At 36.7% G+C, this 25,370-nt stretch overlaps 1 protein-coding gene across 1 annotated transcript in view; it reads right to left on the reverse strand.

Annotated features, from left to right (window-relative positions):
• TACR1 (tachykinin receptor 1) overlaps nucleotides 1–25,370 on the reverse strand; it is a gene marked incomplete at both ends in the record, with an annotated part of 93,062 nt that overhangs the window by 50,504 nt on the left and 17,188 nt on the right. Inside the window, one exon of the mRNA XM_082851719.1 lies at nucleotides 21,739–21,933. Coding sequence (XP_082707845.1) covers nucleotides 21,739–21,933 — 195 coding nt within the window. The remainder of the gene's footprint in view (nucleotides 1–21,738; nucleotides 21,934–25,370) is intronic.

The raw sequence follows: 25,370 nt of genomic DNA on the forward strand, positions 1-25,370 counted from the left end.
ACCATCTTTACAACAAATGCCAAAGGATCTTCTCTAATCAAAGGGGTTGGGGAGAGAAGCCACAACTAGAAATAAGAAAATCACAAATGGGAAAGCCCACTGGTAAAGGCAAACATACAATAAAAGCAGGAAATCATCCACACACAAATGTGATATCAAAACCAGTAACCATGATGAGAAGAGAGAACAAAGGTAGGAAATGGGAATTGCATTTGAAATTAAGAGACTAGCAACTTAAACAACCTTGTACATATATAGACTGCTTTATCAAAACATCATGAGGAAGGGAAGAAAAAAGACCTATGAAAACAAACCCAAAACAATTAATAAAATGGCAATAAGAACATACATATCAGTAATTACCTTAAATGTAAAAGGATTAAATGCTCCAAACAAAAAGCACAGACTGGCTGAATGGGTACAAAAACAAGACCTGTATATATGCCGTCTACAAGAGACCCACTTCAGACCTAGGGAAACATACAGACTGAAAGCAATGGGATGGAAAAAGGTATTCCATGCAAATGGAAATCAAAAGAAAGCTGGAGTAGCAATACTCATATTAGACAAAATAGACTTTAAAATAAAGACTGTTGCAAGAGACAAGGAAGGACACTGCATAATGATCAAGGAATCAATCCAAAAAGAAGATATAACAATTGTAAATATATGTGCACCCAATATAGGAGCACCTCAATATATAAGGCAAATGCTAATAGTCATAAAAGGGGAAATTGACAGTAACACAATAAGAGTGGGGGACTTTAACACCCCACTTACACCAATGGACAGAAAATCCAGACAGATAATTAATGAGAAAACATAAGCCTTAAATGACAAACTAGACCCAATAAACTTAATTGATGTTTATAGGACATTCCATCCAAAAACAACAGATTACACTTTCTTCTCAAATGCACACAGAACATTCTCCAGGATAGATCACATCTTGCATCACAAATCAAGCCTCAGTAAATTTAAGCATCTTTTCTGACCACAATGCTATGAGATTAGAAATCAATTACAGGGGAAAAAAACTGTAAAAAACACAAACACATGGAGGCTAAACAATATGTAACTAAATAACCAATGGATCACTGAAGAAGTCAAAGAGGAAATCAAAAAGTACCTGGAGATAAATGACAACAATGATCCAAAACCTATGGAATGTAGCAAAAGCAGTTCTAAGAGGGAAGTTTACAACAATACAATCTCACCTCAAGAGAGAAGCAAAATCTCAAATAAACAACCTAACCTTACATCTAAAGCAACTAGAGAAGGAAGAACAAACAAAATCAAAAGTTAGTAGAAGGAAAGAAATCATAAAGATCAGAGCAGAAGTAAATGAAATAGAGATGAAGAAAACAATAGCAACAATCAATGAAACTAAAAGGTGGTTCTTTGAGAAGATATACAGAATTGATATACCTTTAGCCAGACTCATGAAGAAAAAAGGGAGAGGACTCAAATAAATAAAATTGGAAATGAAAAGAAGTTAAAACAGACACCACAGAAATACAAAGGATCGTAAGAGACTGCTGTGAAGAACTATATGCCAATAAAATGGACAAACTGGAAGAAATGGAAAAATTCTTTGAAAGGTGCAACCTTCCATGATAGAACCATGAAGAAACAGAAATTATGAAGAGGCCAATCACTAGTACTGAAATTCAAACTGTAATTAAAAATCTTCCAACAAAATAAAGTTCAGGATGAGATGGCTTCACATGAAAATTCTATCCAACATTTGGAGAAGATTTAACACCTACCCTTCTGAAACTCCTCAGAAAATTGCAGAGGAAGGAACACTCCCAAGCTCATACTAGGAGGGCACCATCACCCTGATACCAAAACCAGACAAAGATATCACACACAAAAATTACAGACCAATATCATTGATGAACATAGATGTAAAAATCCTCAACAAAATACCAGCAAACAGAATCCAACAACACATTAAAAGGATTATACACCATGATCAAGTGGGATTTATTCCAGGGATGCAAGGATACTTCAATATATACAAATCAATCAGTGTGATACACCATATTAACAAATTGAAGAATAAAAATTATATGATCATCTCAATAGATGAAGAAAAAGCTTTTGACAAAATTCAACACCCATTTATGATTAAAAAAAACTCTCCAGAAAGTAGGCATAGAGGGAACCTACCTCAACATAATAAAGGCCATATACGACAAACCCACAGCAAACATCATTTTTTTGCAAAACTAAAAGCATTTCCTCAGAGATCAGAAACAAGAGAAGGATGTCCACTCTCGCCACTTTCATTCAACATAGTTTTGGAAGTCTTAGCCATGGCAATCAGAGAAGAAAAAGAAATAAACTGTATAAAATTGGAAAGGAAGAAACTAAAGTGTCACTGTTTGCAGATGATGATACTATACATAAAAAATTCTAAAGATGCTACCAGAAAACTACTACAGCTCATCAATGAATTTGGTAAAGTTGCAGGATACAAAATTAATACAAGAAATATCTCTCATTCTTATACACTAACAACAAAAGATAAGAAAGATAAATTAAGGAAACAATCTCATTTACCATTGGAACAAAAAGTATAAAATACCTAGGATTCAACCTAGCTAAGGAGGCAAAAGACCTGTACTCAGAAAACTATAAGATACTAATGAAATGAATAAAATATGACACAGACAGATGGAGAGATATACCATGTTCTTGGATTGGAAGAATCAACATTGTCAAAATGACTGAACTACCCAAAGAGGTCTACAGATTCAGTGCAATCCCTATCAAATTACCAATAGCAATTTTCACAGAATTAGAACAAAAAATTTTTACAATTTGTATGGAAACACAAAAACCTCCAAATAGCCAAAGCAAACCTGAGGGGGAAAAAAAAAATCAGAGCCGGAAGAATCAACTCCTTGACTTCAGACCATACTGCAAAGCTACAGTCATCAAAATAGCATGTTACTGACATAAAAACAGAAATAGAGATAAATGGAACAGAATAGAAAGCCCAGAAATAAACCCATGCACCATGATTACCTAATCTATGACAAAGGAGGCAAGAATATACAATGGAGAAAAGGCAGTCTCTTCAATAAGTGGCGCTGGGAAAACAGGACAGCTACATGTAAAAGAATGAAATTAGAACACTCCTTAACAGCATACACACAAATAAACTCAAAATGGATTAAAGACCTAAATGTAAGGTCAGACACCATCAAATGGTTAGAGGAAAATATAGGCAGAACACTCTATGACATAAATCACAGTAAGATCTTTTTTGACCCACCTCCTAGAGAAATGGAAATAAAACCAAAAATAAACAAATGGGACCTAATGAAACTTAAAACGTTTGCACAGCAAAGGAAACCATAAACAAGATGAAAAGATAATCCTCAGAATGGGAGAAAATATTTGCAAATGAAGCAACTGACAAAGGATTAATCTCCAAAACATACAAGCAACTCATGCAGCTCAATAACAAAGAAACAAACAACCCAATCCAAAAATGGGCAGAAGACCTAAAGAGACATTTCTCCAAAGAAGATATACAGATTGCCAACAAACACACGAAAGAATGCTCAACATCATTAATCATTAGAGAAATGCAAATCAAAACTACAATGAGATATCATCTCACACCAGTCAGAATGGCCATCATCAAAAAATCTAGAAACAATAAATGCTGGAGAGGGTGTGGAGAAAAGGGAACCCTCTTGCACTGTTGGTGGGCATGTGAACTGATACAGCCACTATGGAGAACAGGATGGATTTTCCTTAAAAAACTACAAATAGAACTACCATATGGCCCAGCAATCCCACAACTGGGCATATAACCTGAGAAAACCATAACTCAAAAAGAGTCATGTACCAAAATGTTCATTGCAGCTCTATTTACAATAGCCAGGGCATGGAAGCAACCTAAGTGTTCATCAACAGATGAATTGATAAAGAAGATGTGGCACATATATACAATTGAATATTACTCAGCCATAAGAAGAAACAAAATTGAGCTATTTGTAATGAGGTGGAAAGACCTAGAGTCTGTCATACAGAGTGAAGTAAGTCAGAAAGAGAAAGACAAATACCGTATGCTAACACATATATATGGAATTTAAGAAAAAAATATGTCATGAAGAACCTAGGAGTAAGATAGGAAAAAAGACACAGACCTACTAGAGAACGGACTTGAAGATATGGGGAGGGGGAAGGGTAAGCTGTGACAAAGCGAGAGAGTGGCATGGACATATATACACTACCAAAAGTAAGGTAGATGGCTAATGGGAAGCAGCTGCATAGCACAGGGAGATCAGCTTTGTGGTTTGTGACTGCCTGGAGGGGTGGTATAGGGAGGGTGGGAGGGAGGGAGACGCAAGAGGGAAAACATATGGGAACAGATGTATATGTTTAACTGATTCATTTTGTTATAAAGCAGAAACTAACACACCATTGTAAAGCAATTATACTCCAATAAAGATGTAAAAAAAAAAAAAAGATGTGGCACATATACACAATGGAATATTACTAAACCATAAAAAGGAATGAATCTGAATTATTTGTAGTGAGGTGGATGGACCTAGAGACTGTCAAACAGAGTGAAGTAAGTCAGAAAGAGAAAAACAAATACCATATGCTAACACATATATATGGAATCTAAAAAAAGAAAATAGAAAATGGTCAGAAGAACCTAGGGGCAAGACTGGAATAAAGATGCAGACCTACTAGAGAATGGACTTGAGGATATGGGGAGGGGGAAGGGTAAGCTGGGACAAAGTGAGAGCATGGCATGGACATATATACACTACCAAACGTAAAGTAGATAGCTGGTGGGAAGAAGCTGCATAGCACAGGAGATCAGCTTGGTGTATTGTGACCACCTGGAGGGGTGGGATTGGGGGGGTTTGAGGGAGGGAGATGCAGGGGGGAAGATATATGGGGACATATGTATATGTATAACTGATTCACTTTGTTATAAAGCAGAAACTGACACACCATTGTAAAGCAATTATACTCTAATGAAGATGTTAAAAAAAAAAAAAAAACCTCAAAATGGGTGAAAGACCTAAACGTAAAACGTTAAGACCAGACACTATAAAACTATTTGAGGAAAACATAGGCAGAACACTCTTTGACATAAATCGCAGGAGGATATTTTTTGATTCACCTCCTAGTGTAACAAAAATTAAAAAAAATAATAAGCAAATGGGACCTAATGAAACTTAAAACTTTTACACAGCAGAGGAAATCACAAACAAAACGAAAAGACGACCCTCAGAATGGCAGAAAATATTTGCAAATGAAGCAGCCGACAAGGACTTTATCTCCAAAATATACAAAGAGCTCATGTAGCTCAATATCAAAAAAACCAAAACACTCAATCAAAAAATGGGGGGAAGATCTAAATAGACATTTCTCCAAAGAAGACATACAGGTGTCTGAAAAGCACATGAAAAGATCCTCAACATTGCTAATTATTAGAGAAATGTAAATCAAAACTACAATGAGGTATCACCTCACACTGGTGAGAATGGCTATCATCAAGAAATCTACAAACAATAAATGCTGGAGAGGGTGTGGAGAAAAGGGAATCCTCCTCACTGTTGGTGAGAATGTAAATTGGTTCAGCCACTATGGAGAACAGTATGGAGGTTCCTTAAAAATTTAAAAATAGAACTACCATATGACCCAGTAGTCCTACACCTAGACAGATACCCAGAGAAAACCATAATTTAAAAAGATATGTGCACCCCAATGTTCATTGCAGTATTATTTACAATAGCCAGGACATGGAAACAACCTTAATGTCCAACAGAGGAATGGACAAAGAAGATGTGGTACATATATACAATGGAATATTACTCAGCCATAAAAAAGAACTAAATAATGCCTTTTGCATCAACATGGATGGACCTAGAGATTGTCTTTTCTCCATTGCATATCATTGCCTCCTTTGTCATAGATTGGGTGACATATATGTGTGGGTTTATCTCTGGGCTTTGTATCCTGTACTATTGATCTATATTTCTGTTTTTGTGCCAGTACAATATTGTCTTGATTACTGTAGCTTTGTAGTATAGTCTGAAGTCAGGGAGTCTGATTCCTCTAGCTCTGTTTTACTCTCTCCAGATTTTTTTGGCTATTTACAGCTTTTCTGTTTCCATGCAAATTGTAAATTTTTTTTTTGTTCTAATTCTTTGAAAAATGCCATTGGTAATTTGTAGGGATTGCATTGAATCTGTGGATTACTTGGGGTAGTACAGCCATGTTGACAATATTGATTTTTCCAATACATGGTATATCTCTCCATCTGTTTGCATTATCTTTGATTTCTATCATCAGTGTTTTATAGTTTTGTGAGTACAGGTCTTTTGTCTCCTTAGGTAGGTTTATTCCTAGGTATTTTATTCTATTTGTTGCAATGGTAATTGGGAGTGTTTCCTTAATTTCTCTTTCTGATCTTTCATCATTAGAGTATAGGAATGCAAGAGATTTCTGTGCATTAACTTTATATCCTGCAACTTTACTAAATTCATTGATTAGCTCTAGTAGTTTTCTGGTAGCATCTTTAGGATTTTCTCTCTCTATATAGTATTATGTCATCTGTGAACAGTGACTGTTTTACTTCTTCTTTTCCAATTTGTTTTCCTTTTATTTCTTTTTTTTTTTCTCTGATTGCCATGGCTAGGACTTCCAAAACTATGTTAAATAAAAGTGGAGAGAGTGGACATCCTTGTCTTGTTCCTCATCTTGGAGGAAAGCTTTCAGTTTATCAACATTATGAATGATGTTTGCTGTGGGTTTGTCATATATGGCCTTTTTTATGTTGAGGTAGATTACCTCTATGCCCACTTTCTGGAGAGTTTTTATCATAAATGGGTGTTGAATTTTGTCAAAAGCTTTTTCTGCATCTATTGAGATGATCATATGCTTTTTATTCTTAATTTGTTAATATGGTGTATCACACTGATTAATTTGTGTGTATTGAAGAATCCTTGCATCCCTGGGATAAATCCAACTTTATCATGGTGTATGCTCCTTTTAATGTGTTGCTGGATTCTGTTTGCTGTTATTTTTTTGAGGATTTTTGCATCTATATTCTTCAGTGATATTGGTCTGTAATTTTCTTTTTTTGTGATATATTTATCTGGTTTTGGTAACAGCGTGATGGTGGCCTCATAGAATGAGTTCAGGTGTGTTCCTCCCTCTGCAATTTTTTGGAAGAGTTTGAGTAGCAAAGGTGTTAGCTCTTCTCTAAATGATAGAATTTGCCTGTGAAGCCCTCTGGTTCTGGACTTTTGTTTACTGAAAAAAATTTTTTTAAATTTATTTTATTTATTTTTGGCTGCATTGGGTTTTTGTTGCTGTGCATGGGCTTTCTCCAATTGTGGTGAGTGGGGGCTAATCTTGGTTACAGTGCACGGGCTTCTCATTGTGGTGGCTTCTCTTTGTTGTTGAGCATGGGCTCTGGGTGTGTGGGCTTCAGTAGTTGCAGCATGCAGGCTCACTGCTTGTGGCTCGCAGACCCTAGAGCACAGCCTCCATAGTTGTGCTACATGTACTTATTTGCTCCGCGGCATGTGGGATCTTCCCAGACCAGGGCTTGAACCTGTGTCCCCTGCATTGGCAGGCAGATTCTTAACCACTGCACCACCAGGGAAGCTCTACTGGAAGATTTTAATTACAGTTTCAATTTCATTACTTGTGATTGGTATGTTCATGTCTTCTAATTCTTCTTGGTTCATTTTTGGAAGGTTGTACATTTCTAAGAATTTTTCCATTTCTTCCACGTTGTCCATTCTATTGGCATAGTGTTGCTTGTGTAGTCTCTTATGATCCTTTGTATTCTGCATTGTCAGTTATAATTTCTCCATTTCATTTCTAATTTTATTGATTTGAATTCTATCCTTTTTTCTTGATGAGTCTGGTTAAAGGTTTATCAATTTTCTTTATGTTCTCAAGGAATCAACTTTTAGTTTTATTGATCTTTACTATTCTTCATTTACATATTCTTTTTCTTTACATATTCTTCATTTCTATTTCATGTATTTCTACTCTGCTCTTTATGATTTCTTTCCTTTTATTAACTTTGGGGGTTTCATTCTTCTTTCTCTAGTTGCTTTAGGTGTAAGGTTAGATTTTTTATTTGAGACTTTTCTGGTTTCTTGAGGTGAGATTGAATTGCTATGATCTTCCCTCTTAGAACTGCTTTTGCTGTGTCCCATAGGTTTTGGGTTTTCATGTTTTCATTGTCATTTGTTTCTATGTACTTTTTGATTTCTTCTGTGATCTCTTAGTTATTTAGTAGCATAATGTTTAGCCTCCATTTGTTTGTGTTTTTTACAGTTTTTTTCCCTGTAATTGATTTCTAATCTCATAGTGTTGTGGTCAGAAAAGATTCTTGATATGATTTCAATTGTTTTAAATCTGCCAAGTCTTGATTTGTGACCCAAGATGTGATATACCCTGGAGAACGTTCCATGTGCACTTGAGAAGAAAGTGTATTCTGCCACTTTCAGGTGGAATGTTCTATAAATATCAATTAAATCTATGTGGTCTATTGTGTCATTTAAAGCTTGTGTTTCTTTGTTTATTTTCTCTCTGGATGATCTGTCTATTGCTGTAAGTGGGGTGTTAAAGTCTGCCACTATTATTGTGTTACTGTCGATTTCCCCTTTCATGACTATTAGCATTTGTCTTATATATTGAGGTGCTCCTATGTTGGGTGCATGTATATTTACAATTGTTATATCTTCTTTTTTGATTGATCCCTTGATCATTATGTAGTGTCCTTTCTTGTCTCTTGCAACAGTCTTTATTTTAAAGTCTATTTTTTCTGATATAAATATTGCTACTCCATCTTTCTTTTGATTTCCATTTGCATGGAATATCTTTTCCCATCCCCTCGCTTGCTGTCTGTATGTGTCCCTAGGACTGAAATGGGTCTGTTGTAGACAGCTTATATACGGATCTCGTTTTTGTATCCATTCAGCCAATCTGTGTCTTTTGGTTGGAGCACTTAATCTATTTACATTCAAGATAATTATTGATATGTATGTTCCTATTGCTATTTTCTCAATTGTTTTGTGTTTGTTTATGTGGGTCTCTTTCTTCTCTTGAGAAGAGAAGCTTAGAGACGAGAAGCCACTTAGAGAAGCTCCTTTAGCATTTGTTGGAAAGTTGGTTTGGTGGTGCTGAATTCCCTTAGCTTTTGCTTGTCTGTAAAGCTTTTCATTTCTCTGTTGAATCTGAGTGAGATCCTTGCTGGGTAGAGTAATCTTGGTTGTAGGATTTTCCCTTTCATCACTTTAAATATATCCTGGCATTCCCTTCTATCCTACAGAGTTTCTGCTTAAAAACCAGCTGATAACCTTATAGGAATTCTCTTTTATATTATTTGTTGCTTTTCCCTTGATGCTTTTAATATTTTTCCTTGAATTTATGTTTTTTATTTTGATTAATATGTGTCTTAGTGTGTTTCTTCTTGGGTTTATGCTGTATGGGACTCTGTGTTTCCTGGACCTGTGTGGCTATTTCCTTTCCCATGTCAGGGAAGTTTTTGACTATAATCTCTTCAAATATTTTCTCAGACCCTATCTTTTTCTCTTCCTCTTCTGGGACCCCTATAATTCGAATTTTGGTGAATTTAATTTGTCCCAGAGGTCTCTGATGGTGTCCTCATTTCTTTTCAGTCTTTTTTCTTTATTCCATTCCATGGCAGTTATTTTCACCATTCTATCCTCCAGTTCACTTATCTGTTCTTCTGCCTCAGTTATTCTGCTATTGATTCCTTCTAGTGTATTTTTCATTGCAGTAATTGTGTTGTTCATCACTGTTTTTTTGTTCTTTAGGTCTTGTATGTCCTTGTTAAACATTTCTTTTATTTTCTCAATCCATGCCTCCATTTCTATTACTACTTGGATCATCTTTACTATTGTTGCTCTGAATACTTTTTCAGTTATGTTGCCTATTTCCTCTTCATTTATTTGCTCTTGTAGGTTTTTACCTTAATCCTTCATCTGTAACATATGTTTTGGTCATCTCATTTTTTTGATGGGTGCAGCTGTGTTCCTGTCTTGCTGATTGTTTGGCCTGAGGCATCCACCACTGGAGTTTGCAGGCAGTTAGTTGGAGGCAGGTCTTGTTGCCGAGATGAGGGCCTCTGGGAGAGCTCACACTGACTAATATTCCTGGTACCTGAAGATCTCTGTTAGTCCAGTGGTTTGGACTTGGTGCTCCAACCACAGGTGCTCAGGTCTCCTCTATGTTAATTATGTCAATGGTTTGTCTCATACATTGTGGGTTTTCCCCTCACTTTGTCATTTGCCAAACTCTCTCATGGAGTTTCCTGGCATACAGTATTTAACAAATATATCTATACCTGTATCTATATCTATGTTTATACTCAAACCAACCGTCTCTTCATTTTAGTTTTGTCTTGAGTGTTATTTTTTGAAAGTTTTCACTCCTTTCCAATATATTTGGAATTTATATTCATTTTAAGATGTGAGAAACACATTTTTTTGATTAGTGCAGAGTTTCACCAGAATATATATTATGGACAATATTTCTGTGGGATGTTAGTGGGGTTAGTCAAAAGAAGGATTCTATGATCAAGTAAATTTGGGAAACACAAGGTTTAAACAAAACAATCAGGTTTCTTTGCTGAAAAATTATCAGAGTGGAGCCTATTCATTACAATATTATTTGAAATAGCAAAGCACTAGGAGCAATCCAAATATAAATCAATATCATGCCAGATAAATAAGTTATGATTTTTCTATACAAAGTAATACTATGCAGCTGTAAAGAAAAAAATGAGACTATTTGCTTAATACTAAGGGGAAAGAATATCTGAGTTAAACTGTAAGTGGAAAAAACAAGAATATGGTATGTCATATATGACACTTTGTGTTAAGAAAGGAGACAATTAGAATATATAGTCAAACCCTTTTTGATAAGCAGAGAGGAATTTTGGAAAGCTCACAAGAAACTGAGAACAAAACAGATGGAGAGATATACCATGTTCTTGGATTGGAAGAATCAATATTGTGAAAATGACTATACTACCCAAAGCAATCTACAGATTCAATACAATCCCTATCAAATTACCAATGGCATTTTTTTTTAAAGAACTAGAACAAAAAAATCTTAAAATTTGTATGGAGACACAAAAGACCCCGAATAGCCAAAGCAGTCTTCAGGGAAACAAACGGAGCTGGAGGAATCAGACTCCCTGACTTCAGACTATACTACAAAGCTACAGTAATCAAGACAATATGGTACTGACACAAAAAGAGAAGCATAGATCAATGAAATATGATAGAAAGCCCAGAGATAAACCCATGCACATATGGTCAACTAAACTATGAGAAAGGAGACAAAGATATACAATGGAGAAAAGACAATCTCTTCAATAAGTGGGGCTGGGAAAACTGGACAGCTACATGTAAAAGAATGAAATTACAACCCTCCCTAACACCATACACAAAATTAAACTCAAAATGGATTAGAGACCTAAGTGTAAGACCAGACACTGTAAAACTCTTAGAGGAAAACATAGGCAGAATACTCTTTGACAGAAATCACAGCAAGATCCTTTTTGATCCACCTCCTAGACTAATGGAAATAAAAACCAAAATAAACACATGGGACCTAATGAAACTTAAAAGCTTTTGCACAGAAAAGGAAACTACAAACAAGATGAAAAGACAACCTTCAGAATGGGAGAAAATATTTGAAAATGAATCAATGGACACAGGATTAATCTCCAAAATATATAAACAGATCATGCAGCTCAATATTAAAAAAAACAAATAACCCAATCAAGAAATGGGCAGAAGACCTAAATAGACATTTCTCCAAAGAAGACATACAGATGGCCAAGAAGCACACGAAAAGCTGCTCAACATCACTAATTATTAGAGAAATGCAAATCAAAATTACAATGAGGTATCACCTCACACCAGTTAGAATGGACATCATCAGAAAATCTAAAAACAAGAAATGCTGGAGAGGGTGTGGGGAAAAGGGAACACTCTTGCACTGTTGGTGGGAATGTAAAATGATACAGCCACTATGGAGAACAGTATGGAGGTTCCTTTAAAAACTAAAAATAGAATTACCATATGACCCAGCAATCCCACTACTGGGCATATACACTGAGAAAACCATAATTCAAAAAGACACATTTGTTCATTGCAGCACTGTTTACAATAGCCAGGTCATAGAACAAACTAAATGCCCATTGACAGAGGAATGGATAAATAAGATGTGGTACATATATACAATGGAATATTACTCAACCATAAAAAGGAATGAAATTGGGTCATTTGTAGAAATGTGGATGGATCTAGAGACTGTCATATAGAGTGAAGTAAGTCAGAAAGAGAAAAACAAATGTCAAATATTAATGCATATATGTGGAACCTAGAAAAATGGTACAGATGAACTGGTTTGCAGGGCAGAAATAGAGACACAGATGTAGAGAACAAACATATGGACACCAAGGGGGAAAAGTGGCGGGGTAGGGGTTGTGCTGTGATGAATTGGGAGATTGGGATTGACATATATACATTAATATGTATAAAATGTATAACTAATAAGAACCTGCTGTATAAAAAATAAATTAATTAAAATTTAAAAATTCAAAAGAAACTAAGAACAGTGGTTAGAGGAAGAAATCTTTTTTCTGATTACTTTTGAAACCACATGAATATATTATATTAAAAAAGTAAATAAAAAATTAAAAAATGGAAAGCCTCTTAGAGGCTTCAGTACACTAATGTAATTTTGACTCTCTAAGTTGTGGGTAGCTGTGAGTTATGTGGTTACCCACAATGGTTACTTATAAACTCATTCAAGTTACAAAATCCTACAGAATTTGGGGTTCGCACGTTTCCAAAACAAATTATGGAAAAATCGTTTCAGAATTCACATGTTATCTGTAGCATATACTATATACAAAATTTTATATTCTTGGGTTTCTATGTGTGTGTATGTATGTGTGTGTGTGTGTCTGTGTGTGTGATTTCTATTCTGTTTTTTATTGACCAATTCTATCCTCAGTACTGAGTATTTTCATACCTGAAAGAACAAGCCACTTCTTATATTTCTTTTTTGTTATTTTGCTGATATCAAAATTAATTCTTCTTTTTCAACATTTTTTTGAACTATTTTTATCCATTTATTCTTTCAGATGATTTGTTTTATCAACCACCTAAACATACTTGTTGGAATAGTTTGAGAAGAACTGATATCTTCATGGAATTACATAAAGACAGAAGGGCATTTCCACTTTTTTGGCTATTGTGAATAATGCTGCTATGAACATTGGTGTACAAAAAAAAAATGTATATAGAAGGGAGACTGTTTCCTATATACCCTTAGATAATTTCCAGTTTTGGATCATGTGAAATGTTTCTCAAGTATTCTGTTATGCCATTCAGTAAAGTCTAAAATAGCATGATTTTTTGGTTTTTCTTCATATAATGCCTATTTCTTAATTTTCTGGGGTTTTCTTTGTTTGTTTCTGTTGTAAAGAAGATGTGTTATTCACTTTATTTTCTCAAGGATTATTATTGATATAAACTATTTTTTCTTTAATACATATTACCTTTTAAAAATTTTATTTTTGACATTTATTGAGACAAATATATACTTCCCTGTGACCAATTCATTTGATAAAATAAAATAACAATTTACTGATAACTTACTAACGTTATTGTTGGAAGAAGTCACGCTCAAAAAATAAAACATTGCTATTTTAATATAATTTTGAATTCTTTTGTGTGGATCTCTTATCTATAGTTGGAAATGGAATTGGTCTAAATGTTTGTTTTTGGAGCTTAGTTTGTCAACTTTTTACATTTAGGACATACCAAATGTATATAATAAATTAGCAAGTTCTCCATATGGTTCTGAACTCATTAAGAGCTTATAAGGTATTTGAAAGAAATTTTCTGCACAAATTTTGATTCCATTGCCTTTTATAATTGTAACTCTTGAACAGTATTTTCATTCTTCGCCTCTCAAGCTACATTAATGTGATTTACAGTTTTGTAGAAAATTGTCCATTTAATCTTCCATTCAATTACACTTTCAGGCCTGGTTGTGTTTTCTCTTTCAGTAAGGTCAGCTATCTCTGGAAATTTAACAAGACAACACAAAGGAATCCCAAATTTGGTAGTCCCATTTTTTTCAGGCTTACACTTTCACCTCCAAATTAGGAGTTGCCATATGTATTGCACGTGACTTCCCATGGTGGCTACTGCCTCGTCTTTGTCTCTATCTGTGCAATATCTACCAGAAAGGTAGTGAAATTTATGGCATTTTTATGGCAACCTTCCTAGTTTCTGCATTAATGTGGGCTTCTTCTCCTTCTCCTTCTTTTTTTTAAATTTTATTTACTGTAACATTTTTGTCTGAGTGTCAGGGTTAAAGACTTGCTTTTGTGCAACAATTTTCCCCTGAAATATCAATGCACTTTTCATTATCAGTTTAACTGCTTTCCATCAACAGCAGTGACAATACTAGGAGTGCTGGGCTATATAAATGTAGTGGGTGTCAGGGAGGAGATTAATCATACAAGCTAGCACAAACAGTCCTGGAACCACTAATATGCTGACATCCTTTCGGCAAGGCCTGGAGCAGCTTGGTAAAGGATCCACACTTGTTTTTTATTTGTGAAATAATCAAGAATGTGGAAAATTGGAGAAGTAAACTACAGGTACTTTTTCCAATATTCTTTTTTCCTTCTTATTCTCCACCAATTAGTTGATTTTTAATTTTCATTATTATTAATGAAACTAAAGGATATGTATAAATGTAAATATTTCAGCTAAGATGACGGGATATGACATACAAAAGACAAAATGCTATAAATAAAGACAGTCTTCTGTTACAATTGGTACTAATAAAGAATTATATTAGAGGACCTCCCTGGTGGTGCAGTGGTTAAAAATCCACCTGCCAGATGTAGAGAATGGACTTGAGGACACAAGGAGGGGGAAGGGTAAGCTGGGACGAAGTGAGAGAGTGGCAGTGACAGATATACACTATGAAATGTAAAATAGATAACTAGTGGGAAGCAGCTGCATAGCACAGGGATATCAGCTCAGTGCTTTGTGACCACCTATAGGGATGGGATAGGGAAGATGGGAGGGAGACGCAAGAGGGAAGGGATATGGGGATATATCTATATGTATAGCTGATTCACTTTGCTATACAGCAGAAACTAACACAACATTGTAAAGCAATTATACTCCAATAAAGATGTTTTAAAAAAAAAGAATCTGCCTGCCAATGCAGGGGACTAGGGCTTGGAGCCCTAGTCTTGGAAGATCCCACATGCCACAGAGCAACTAAGCCCGTGTGCCACAACTACTGAGCCTGCATGCCAAAACTACTGAAGCCCATGCACCTAGAGCCCATGCTCTGCAAGAAGAGAAGCTACCACAATGAGAAGCCCGTGCACTGCAGCGAAGAGTAGCCCCCAGTCGCCACAACTAGAGAAAGCCCGAGGGCAGCAACGAAGACCCAATGCAGACAAAAATAAATAAATAAAATGAATAAATTTATAAAAAATAAAAGAATTATATTAGAGTTAATCTATCCACATTCATGTACACTTTCACAAAATCTCCAGGTAATTATAGTCATGAGTGATGCTGTTTTCTGACATAGTTTCCTTTCCCAGGACTATTGGTAATATTTGTAATTCAGATAAGCACATCTTACTTCATGCTAAAACTTTACCACAAAGTTATGTACAAAGAAGTTTAATTAACAGAAAATGACATATGACCAATATTAATAAATGATTCAGGAAAGCTGAAATTCCCCAGGCTGCCTAAATCTCATTCTTTGGGATGTATTTCTCATTTTTCATCCTTATTACAGACTTTTTCTTGGCCATATTGGTGAGCCCTCTGATAAAGAAATATTGACTCATTCATCTTCCTTGTCCTCAGGGGTATTACCCCATAACCTTCCAGGGCCACGGCAACTTGACACCCTGGATAGCATCCTCAAGAGTGGGCTTGGATCCAAATAATTTTGAAAGCTACTGAATTTGCATTTTTCAAAGCCAAATATTTCTTCTTTATACTTTAATTTTTCTTTTACTGTGCTTTTTTTCTCCATGGGGAAGAGTTACTTTTGGTTACCCGTGAAATTTTTCTTCCTCACCAGTCAATCACTCTACCATTATAGGACTTCCTAGGTAGTGTCACAGTTTCACAAGAGCAGTCACAGCTGCCAAGTTGCTAAAATTATGGCAGGACTCAATCACAAACTACGACAATACTATATTAATAATGAACTCAAGTCTCCAGTTTCATGAATAATTTTAGAATAACATTCCATAACTGCAGACTGTAGACATAAACAGTGGATGACAGAAGACATTGGACCTGTCCCTGCAGGGATCTAGGGATGTAGCTAGAAGCAGCCTGCTTATGAAGTTTGCTGTTTTATCTTACTAGTCAGCTAAGGGAAATCACTAATCAATTTTCAAAGAAGGAGATTAGTTAAAAAAACTATTATTTACATATGCATACACACATATATGTTCACATCAAATTGTACAAACATGTATAATGACATAAGAAATTCTTTATGATACGGTAAATGGCAGATTATAAAATGTAAATACAAATGATTCAAACTATGAAAAAAATTCAACCCCGTTCCAATAAGAGAAATGCATTTTTAACTTTAGTGGGTAAAAATCTAAAATCTTGACAATACAGTCTGTTGACGAGGCTGTGGAGAAACAGAGACTTTCACACATTTCTGATGGGAATGTAAATTAGTATGGAGGGCCAATATAAAAATTTGACCCAGCAATTCCATTTTGGGGATTTTTATGCTCCACATAGCCTTACATGATAAATGTAAAGGTTATTCATGACAGCAATCCAATAGCAAAAGGCTGGAGACAATCCCAAGTCCACTAAAAGTGACTGGTTAAATAATATTGTACATTTATAACATGGAGTACTGTGTAGCTGAAAAAAAGAATAGAGAAGCTTTTCATGAACTGATATGAAAAGATCTCTAAGACGTATTAAGTTAAATAAAAAACAGAACAATGTGCATAATAAGCTACATTTTGTGTTACAAAAAGGGAAACAATCTATATTTGTGTTGACCTGTAGGTACACAAGACACTTCAAAAGAAAGTAAGAACAATATTTCCCTGGATGGAAATTCATCAAAATGTTAGAGCCTTTGTAAATGATGGGAATATGGGTGATTAAAGAAATTATAAGAACTTTCATTATACCCCATAATTTATTTATATTTTTAAATGCAAAATGAAGTTTTAAATGATTTTCCAGGAAGATGAACCAAGTCTATCTGTAGCATTTTGTAGCCCAGATGTACATGCTTATGAATAATAGCAGCAAGGGATGAGTGCTGTGGGCTTGTTCTCTGGTTAACATTTGTCACATCCTTCCAGGGACAATAATTTGTCCTAACCCCCCTTAGACCGATTGGAAAAATTCCAAATGGGCTGACACATAGGAGTTAGCAAGGCAAAATGCAAATAAACATGAGAATGAAACGGGGCCCATCCATACTTCGGCTAATTCAGAGATGAGTACTTATGAATGTCACCCCAGGCACAGCCCACACTTCAGAAGATAATTTCTTATGGAGGAAATTTGGGGTTATCCCAATGGAAGCAGTATCTTGAGAGCTGGCAAAAGCAAAAACCTTTGGATAGCATTTAATTTTAAGTTAAATAAAAATGAAACATAAATTCCAGAAAAAGTGCATAAGTCAAACTACTTGGTATTATGAGTAATTTTAAAGCAAACACTCATGCTACTACCATTGTGCTGGAGAAATATAATGCCATATCCTCAGAAGCAACTCCTAGTGTCCCTTCTTGATCACATCCCTTTCTCTCCCTTGAAAGATAATCACAGTCTTCACTTTCATGGTAACTACTTCTTTGCTTGCAGTTGTAGTATTACCACCTTTCATTTTGCTTGTTTTAAAACCTTATTTACAAGAGCCATTTATGCTGCATGGAGCTACATTTTGTTCATTCTACCAACTACATAATATTCCATTGCATGCTTGTACCACATTTAAAATACCCATCTAACTGAAGACGGACATTTGGAATATCTCCAGTTTAGGGCTTTAAGAATGATGCTGATATAAACAATATCTAGATGTATGTGGGTTCATAGCATGAGTTTTTCTAGGGTAATTAATTACCCCTGAGTGAAATTGCAGGGTTATGGGGTAGGAATAGTTTCTTCTTTTCTAGATACTACAAAATGTTTTCCAATGTGGTTTTATCAATGTATACTTTTAGCAGTCTACTAAGGTTCTTCACCAAAAGTTCTAAATGCTTAGTTTAGTCAGACTTCTGAACATTTGCTAGTCTAATAGGTAGATAGTAAGATCTCATTATGGTTTTAATTTTCATTTCACTGTTGATGAATGAAGTTGTGTGCCTCTTATATATTAATTGGCCATTTAATATATAAGGATATCTTTTGCCTGTCCTTTTATTGGATTGCATTTCTTTAAAAGTGTTTACTTTAATACATGTATTAATAAGAATCTAAATGATAAATTACCAGGGTTAGAGGTTAACCATGTAGCCAGAAGGCAAATGCCAGATTTTCAAAGATTTTCAAAAGACCCAGATTTTCACAAAACCCAGATTTTCACAAAACCTTTTAGTGTAATTATCTGGCATAAATTATTCATCAGATGAATTGGGCCTAAGCGTTTGCCCATCTCACTCCCTGCTGCCAGTTTTCTGCCCATGTACCCAGATCAATGAATGACGCTAACAACAGTAGGTAACATTCACTAGATTCTTTCTAATGTGCATGGCACTGAGCTAAGCAAGTACCTTATTTACTTCTCTCAACACCTCTATATGGACTGTACTATTAGGCTTAGGAGGTTGAATAACTTGACTATTACGACTCAACTAGAGAGAGATGTAGCTGGGAGTTGATCACTCATTTAACTCTCAAGCCTATGCTCTTACCCTGTCTCAAAATAAAATTTCCTTATGGTTTCAAATTTGGAATTACTGTGTACTGTGGAAATGGCAATCATTAGTTCTAATAAAAGAGAATATAATAAAGTACTTAGTTTAGAACTGATGGAATTTAAATTCCCTAAAAAATATATCATGATGCATTATGACAGATACCGACAAAAATAAAATAGGTTTGCATAAAGCTTACACTTATGTTTGTATCACAGACAATATGTGAATGGCAAATGTGGATGCTTTCAACTTACTACTGCATCTATAAACATTTTATACATCTTGAATAGATAAAATCAGGAGCTCTTATTCCAGGCCCATTTTTTTTTAGGTTAAAATCATGAAATAAACAATAATGGCAAACCTAACCATGCATCCAGGAGCAGTTACCCAAAATTCTTTAAAGGTAACTTGAAAGGACAGTCCAAAACATTGAGTCTCAAAGGGACTTTCTAATCATTAGTAAGCATAAAATAGAAAAATGTTTAAAAGTAAAACACTACTGTTTCTTGCATGAGATCCCAGAGATCTGTGAGAAAATAAACCTTTATTTCCAAGTTAAAATTTGAATTTGTTGGAAGATAAAAGAACTGTGCTTATTTGAAGCAAAAAGTTGCAGAAAGGTGATCAGACTTTGAAAAGCTCACAAGAACTAAGAACTGAGCTAAGGTCCATGACGTTGACGGCAGTTTCTGAAACAGTTTATATAATGAACTTTAATTCAGAGGGGTTTTTTCCCCCCTTTTGAGGGAAGCTTCTGGCTTGAACATGTTCATGGGTCCTGTACAGCTTGTAAAGCTATGTTCTTTCTCCCACTGTGACTCTGCTCAGGCTTGTAGTTTCACTTGAAAGAAAAATGTTCAACATCTCCTAGGCTAAGCATTAATCCTCCCACTGCCTGATCAATTAAATCCTGCTGTCTGTGTCTGGAAGGCAAAGTCTGAGCTTTATGTATTGCTTTCCGACAAGCTACATTTCCATGCTCCATGGAACAGATGCAGTAGTGTAACTCTGTGTGCAACAGGATTTTGGACCCTCAAATCTAGAGGGCCAACAGGTACAGTGTCTCATTTTACCATTTAATAAGTCCAAAGGTCTATAATGATTATATTATACTATCTAATGAATTTAGTTCAATAACAGTATCTTATCTTTCGTATGGCATTTAATAGCTTACAAGGCGAGAATACATTATCTTGTTTGCTCTTCAAAACAGTTTTTTATGTGAGGCAGTGCTTTATCATATTCCATTTAACAACGAGGAGAGACTGTGCTCTTGCCCAGGGTCACATAGCTAGAAACTGGCAATCTTGTAATTAACACCCAGATCTTCTGATTCTAATACAAGTGGTCTTTCTTTTACAATTCACTTAATAAACCCAAGATTGGAAAATTATAGAGGACTTTCAAAAGGAGCCATATTATCAATGTGCTTTGAATCTAGAAAACTGATGATAATATAAATGTCAAATTGCTGCTCACTTGAATAGAACAAAACAAAGAATAAGCCATTTTAATGTTGCCTCTAAGATAAGAAATTTTGGAAAATGTGCCAAGATAGCTTTAAAAAGCCCTAAATGTGATCGGTCAGGCCGCTGGAAGAGAAACAGGCTTGTCCTGTGGGGGACCTGTTACTCATAAGGTCTCAATGTTCTGGCCTTGCCTTCCCATGCATTTCACATGTATAGGTATTTTTCCAGCTGCAAAATCCTAGAAGGTAGGTGTTTTGGTTTAGTTTTCCCCAGAGACACATCCTGAGATAAAGATTCAGGTGCAAATGACTTATTTGGAAGGAGAAAGAAACACTAGTAGGGAGTGGGGCTAACAAAGCGTGTGTCATTGAGCCAGCTGCTACCAGGGTGACTGGAGCTTAATCCCAAGAGGAAACCCTGAACACAGTAAAACACACACCTCAGAGACCTCCCACCTGAAGGGGGAGGGAGCTGGGGTGTTCATATGCCAACTCCCATCAGTTTGTGTGTGTGTTTTTTTGGTTGAGTTGGGTCATTGTTGCTGTGTGCAGGCTCTCTCTAGTTGCGGTGAGCGGGGGCTACTCTTCATTGCAGTGTACGGGCTTCTCATTGCGGTGGCATCACTTGCGGAGCACAGGCTCTAGGCGTGTGGGTTTCAATAGCTGTGGCTCGCAGGCTTTAGAACACGAGCTCAGTAGTTGTGGTGCACTGGCTTAGGTTGCTCCATGGTATGTGGGACCTTCCCAGACCAGGGCTTGAACCCCTGTCCCCTGCATTGGCAGGCGGATTCTTAACCACTGCACCACCAGGGAAGTTCCCCCATCAGTTGTTTTTGAGAGCTGCTGGGAGTGTGGAGGGAAGGATAATTCCCTTACCCTCTGGCATGCTGTGCAAGAGGGCAAAATGGCATTCTATAGGGTAGGAAAAAGTTCCCAGGCAAAGAAATGCAGACACTGGCAGGGCAAAGTCACTGGTAAGAGGGACACGGTAGTGTGCCCAAATGGTATGCTATATCAGGATCCAGGTCTTATATTTTAAAACTTTTCATTCAAAGTCCAGAATAGTATTTGGGACATAACAGTCTCCTGAAAATTATGGACACATCAACCTGACACAGAGTGGTTGTGAGAAATGTTTACAAATTAAAACCTAACATACAAATTAAATCCTAACCACCAGAAGAACAAAAGAAAGAAGGAACAAGAAAGGGCAAAGAAGGCACTGAAATTCATCTCTACTCACACTTTCTCATAAATCTTGTTGGGATGCTCCGGCCAATCGATCATGCACACCACTCGGTTGGGCATGGTCTCCGTGGTTGAGTAGTAGCCCTGGGGGAAGGCCAGGAGGAGAGCCAGGACCCAGATGACGCAGATGACCACCTTGGTGGCTGTGGCCGACAGTCGGGGCTGGAGGGGGTGGATGATGGCCATGTACCTGGAACAGAGAAGAAAGGACAAAAATTCCAATTTGGTCACCAAAATCTGCATTAGTGATTATGTATTGTTCCTGCCCAGTGAAAAATTCTCCAGAAGCCCTTTGAGTCCTGGTGATTTTTACAATTATTTTCTTTTTCATATTCTATCCTTAAGTTTTATGACTTTTATGACATAAATGCTAAACTCAGCCATATATTTTTAATATTTTAGAACCCATCTAGCAACATTTCAGGAGAGAAATTTTCATCCTTGTCCTTATGCTAGGGACATGATGCCTAAGTATATGTCAGTGGTTTACAGTGAAATAAGAAAAATAAGAACAACTTTGTGAATTTAGCCAATGTAAAGCCTATCTTTACCTTTTTTGGATTAAGGAATAATGGTGATAGAAATAGTAGTTTTTAAAGTCCTGGTGTGGCAATTTTAAAGGCTAGCAATCCTGTACAGGTCCATACAATTTGAAGGGAAGTAAATGTGTACAAATGAGAAAGCAGTGGCCTAAAGCTAACAAAAAACCAATAGCTCCTGGAGAAATCTTCACCAATTCTTTGAACATCTAGAAGTCAGTGTATGGCTAACAAGTATGCTTCATGAAGAGAAAGAGACAGACACACCTGAGCATATCAAAGCCCAGGGTAGATGAAACCTCTCTGCAGGAAGAGGGAAGCAAAGTGAATGATGACTTTAGGTCTGGAGCCATTTCTCCATCTCTTACTTGGGATCAAGCACTGAGTGGTGTCATCTGAATGAGTGTCCACGTCTGAATTTGTGTATAGACTTTGAGATTTTAGAATTAACAAATATTCCAATCAGCATTTCATATCAGTTATAGTCACATCAATTCTGCCTCCTGCATTGAAAAAATCACCTACCTTTTAAAGGAATAGGTTTAGCCCAGTCCCCTAACACCCCTGCCCCGAGCTTTTGAGGTGTGTGGTGGACAGGAACGAAGCAGCTTGGGATGGAACACAGCTCACACCCCTTCTAGGGTACTGCTCCCTTCCCCCATGTTGTGAGGACCCCTCCTGCCTGGAATCTTGTTCTCCAGTGGATGCTGGACTCAAAGTGGCTGAAGTCAAGTACTCCTACCTCACTGGCCTGGTTACAGGGTCCTCACTTGGGGAAGGGGAGCCATGCCAACCTCTTTTCCCATCCCTTTGTTACTATTTTGCACTCTTAACACCTGCCAATAAATATTGTCTACACTGAAAACAATTATTTTTTGCAGAGTTCATGGATCCATCCCTTAAAATATGCATTTTTTTTCACAGTAGGAATTATGTCTTATACCGCCTTTTGGGTTTAAGTATCTGACAAAGTCTCCGAATCATGCACTTGATTCTCTGACAGGCAGGTGTTTCTGGCTTCCATGGGACTGAATAGTCAATGGAGACTTCAGAAATGAGCAGACAAATAGAACAGCTGTCAGCTGGCTCCAAATAATTCCACATAATTCTTTTCTACAGTCTTTGGACTCTAGGATCTCTAGGCTGGAACTGGGGCCAGGCTTACAAGGAAAGCAATTTCATTCAGTATGTGCACTACAAATTCACACTGTGCACCTGCCGCACGCAGAGCACTGTGTTTCCTTGTGAACTCCGAGCTTCTAATTTCTCCAAGGAGAAAACGCATATAAATAAACAGCCACAAAACATGACAGTAGGATATGTGACCTCAAGTGGTAATCTGATAAATACCTCAGAGCCTTAGGGAGGCTGCAGATTCGGAATGGCAGGTGGATTATTGAAGAGGCTTAAAGGGGTGTGCTTGGCTGGATTTGGGGTGAGCCTGCTGAGCATCTGGCTTGAAGGACAAGAAGCATTCAGAGACTTCCTCCCTTCTCCATGTTATGATTAGTTAGATCTTCCCTGTCTGAGAAGCGTGATGGCTCAGTTTTCATGAAGGCTTCCCTGATTGTCCTTTTATAGAATACCTTTTAGAATAACTTTTCCTAGATTTTCTTGCTAGGGACTTAGGCTTTCCTTCTTTGGTCTGTAAGAGCGATGGCACAGACAGTGTTCAGTATATGAAAGAATATTAGGATGCCTCAGGTCAGCTTTTACACATGTAATCAGAACTGATGATAGCTCCCCGGAAGGAAATCCCCAGGATCTTTTCCTTCTCCCTCTTTTGGAAAGTGGTTAGGTAGTCTTTTTTAAAATTTATTTTATTCAAGTATTGTTGATTTATAATATAGTGTTAGTTTCTACTGTACACCAAAGTGGTTTATATATATATATATATGTACATTCTAAGGGTTGATAGTAATTTTTTTCCTTGTGATGAGAGCTCTTAGGATTTATTCTCTTAACAACTTTCATATATAACATACAGCAGTGTCAATTATATTTATCATGTTGTACATTACATCCTTAGTACTTTTTTATCTTATAATGAAAATTTGTACCTTTTGGCTACTTTTACCCAATTCCCACTCCCCCAACCCCCACCTCTGAAAACCACAAATCTGATCTTCTTTTTCTATGAGTTTGTTTGTTTTTGAAGTATAACACTATGTTAGTTCCTGGTATACAGCATAGTGATTGGATATTTCTATGCAGTTCAAAATGATCACCATAAGAAGTCTGGTTGTGATCTGTCACCATAAAAAGATATTACATAATTATGGACTTCCCACACTGTACATTTCATACCCATGTCTCTACTCTTATTTGAATATTTTAGTCATGACATATCAGCAAGTCACTGTGCCCCTCGTTTGTCAAACACACAAAAGTGTCAGCATGACTCTGAAAATGTTATCACCTATTTGGGAAATATAATTATGCTTTAACAAAAGGACACTAAGTGTAGGTAGTCTTGAAGTCAGGAGAGAGCGGAATTAGGAATAGACTTGCAAAAGATATTGTGGTGGAGGTGAGTAGTAATCTATAAATCTCTGGGCAAATTTCCCTGGTTGATTTGGTGGCTATAAAGTCTGTTACTCAACTACCATCTACAGAGCATTGAAAGGGCAAAGACAGGGATTTCCCTGGTGGCACAGTGGTTAAGAATCTGCCTGCCAATGCAGGGGACACGGGTTTGAGCCTTGGTTCGGGAAGATGCCACATGCCACGGGGCAACTATACCTGTGCATCACAACTACTGAGCTTGTGCTGTAGAGCCCGTGAACCACAAATACTGAGCCCACACGCCACAACTACTGAAGCCCGCCTGCCTAGAGCCCGTGCTCCGCAACAAGAGAAGCCACTGTAATAAGCCCACGCACCCCAACAAAGAGTAGCCTCTGCCTGCAGCAACTAGAGAATGCCCGCACGCAACAAGGAAGACCCAACGCAGCCAAAAATAAATAAATAAATTTATATATAAGAAAGAAAGGGCAGGGCTTCCCTGGTGGCGCAGTGGTTGAGAGTCCGCCTGTCGATGCAGGGGACACGGGTTCGTGCCCCGGTCCGGAAAGATCCCACATGCCGC

Source organism: Leucopleurus acutus (genome assembly GCF_964270905.1).
Source record: "Leucopleurus acutus genome assembly, chromosome: 12".
NCBI classification, from domain to species: domain Eukaryota; kingdom Metazoa; phylum Chordata; class Mammalia; order Artiodactyla; family Delphinidae; genus Leucopleurus; species Leucopleurus acutus.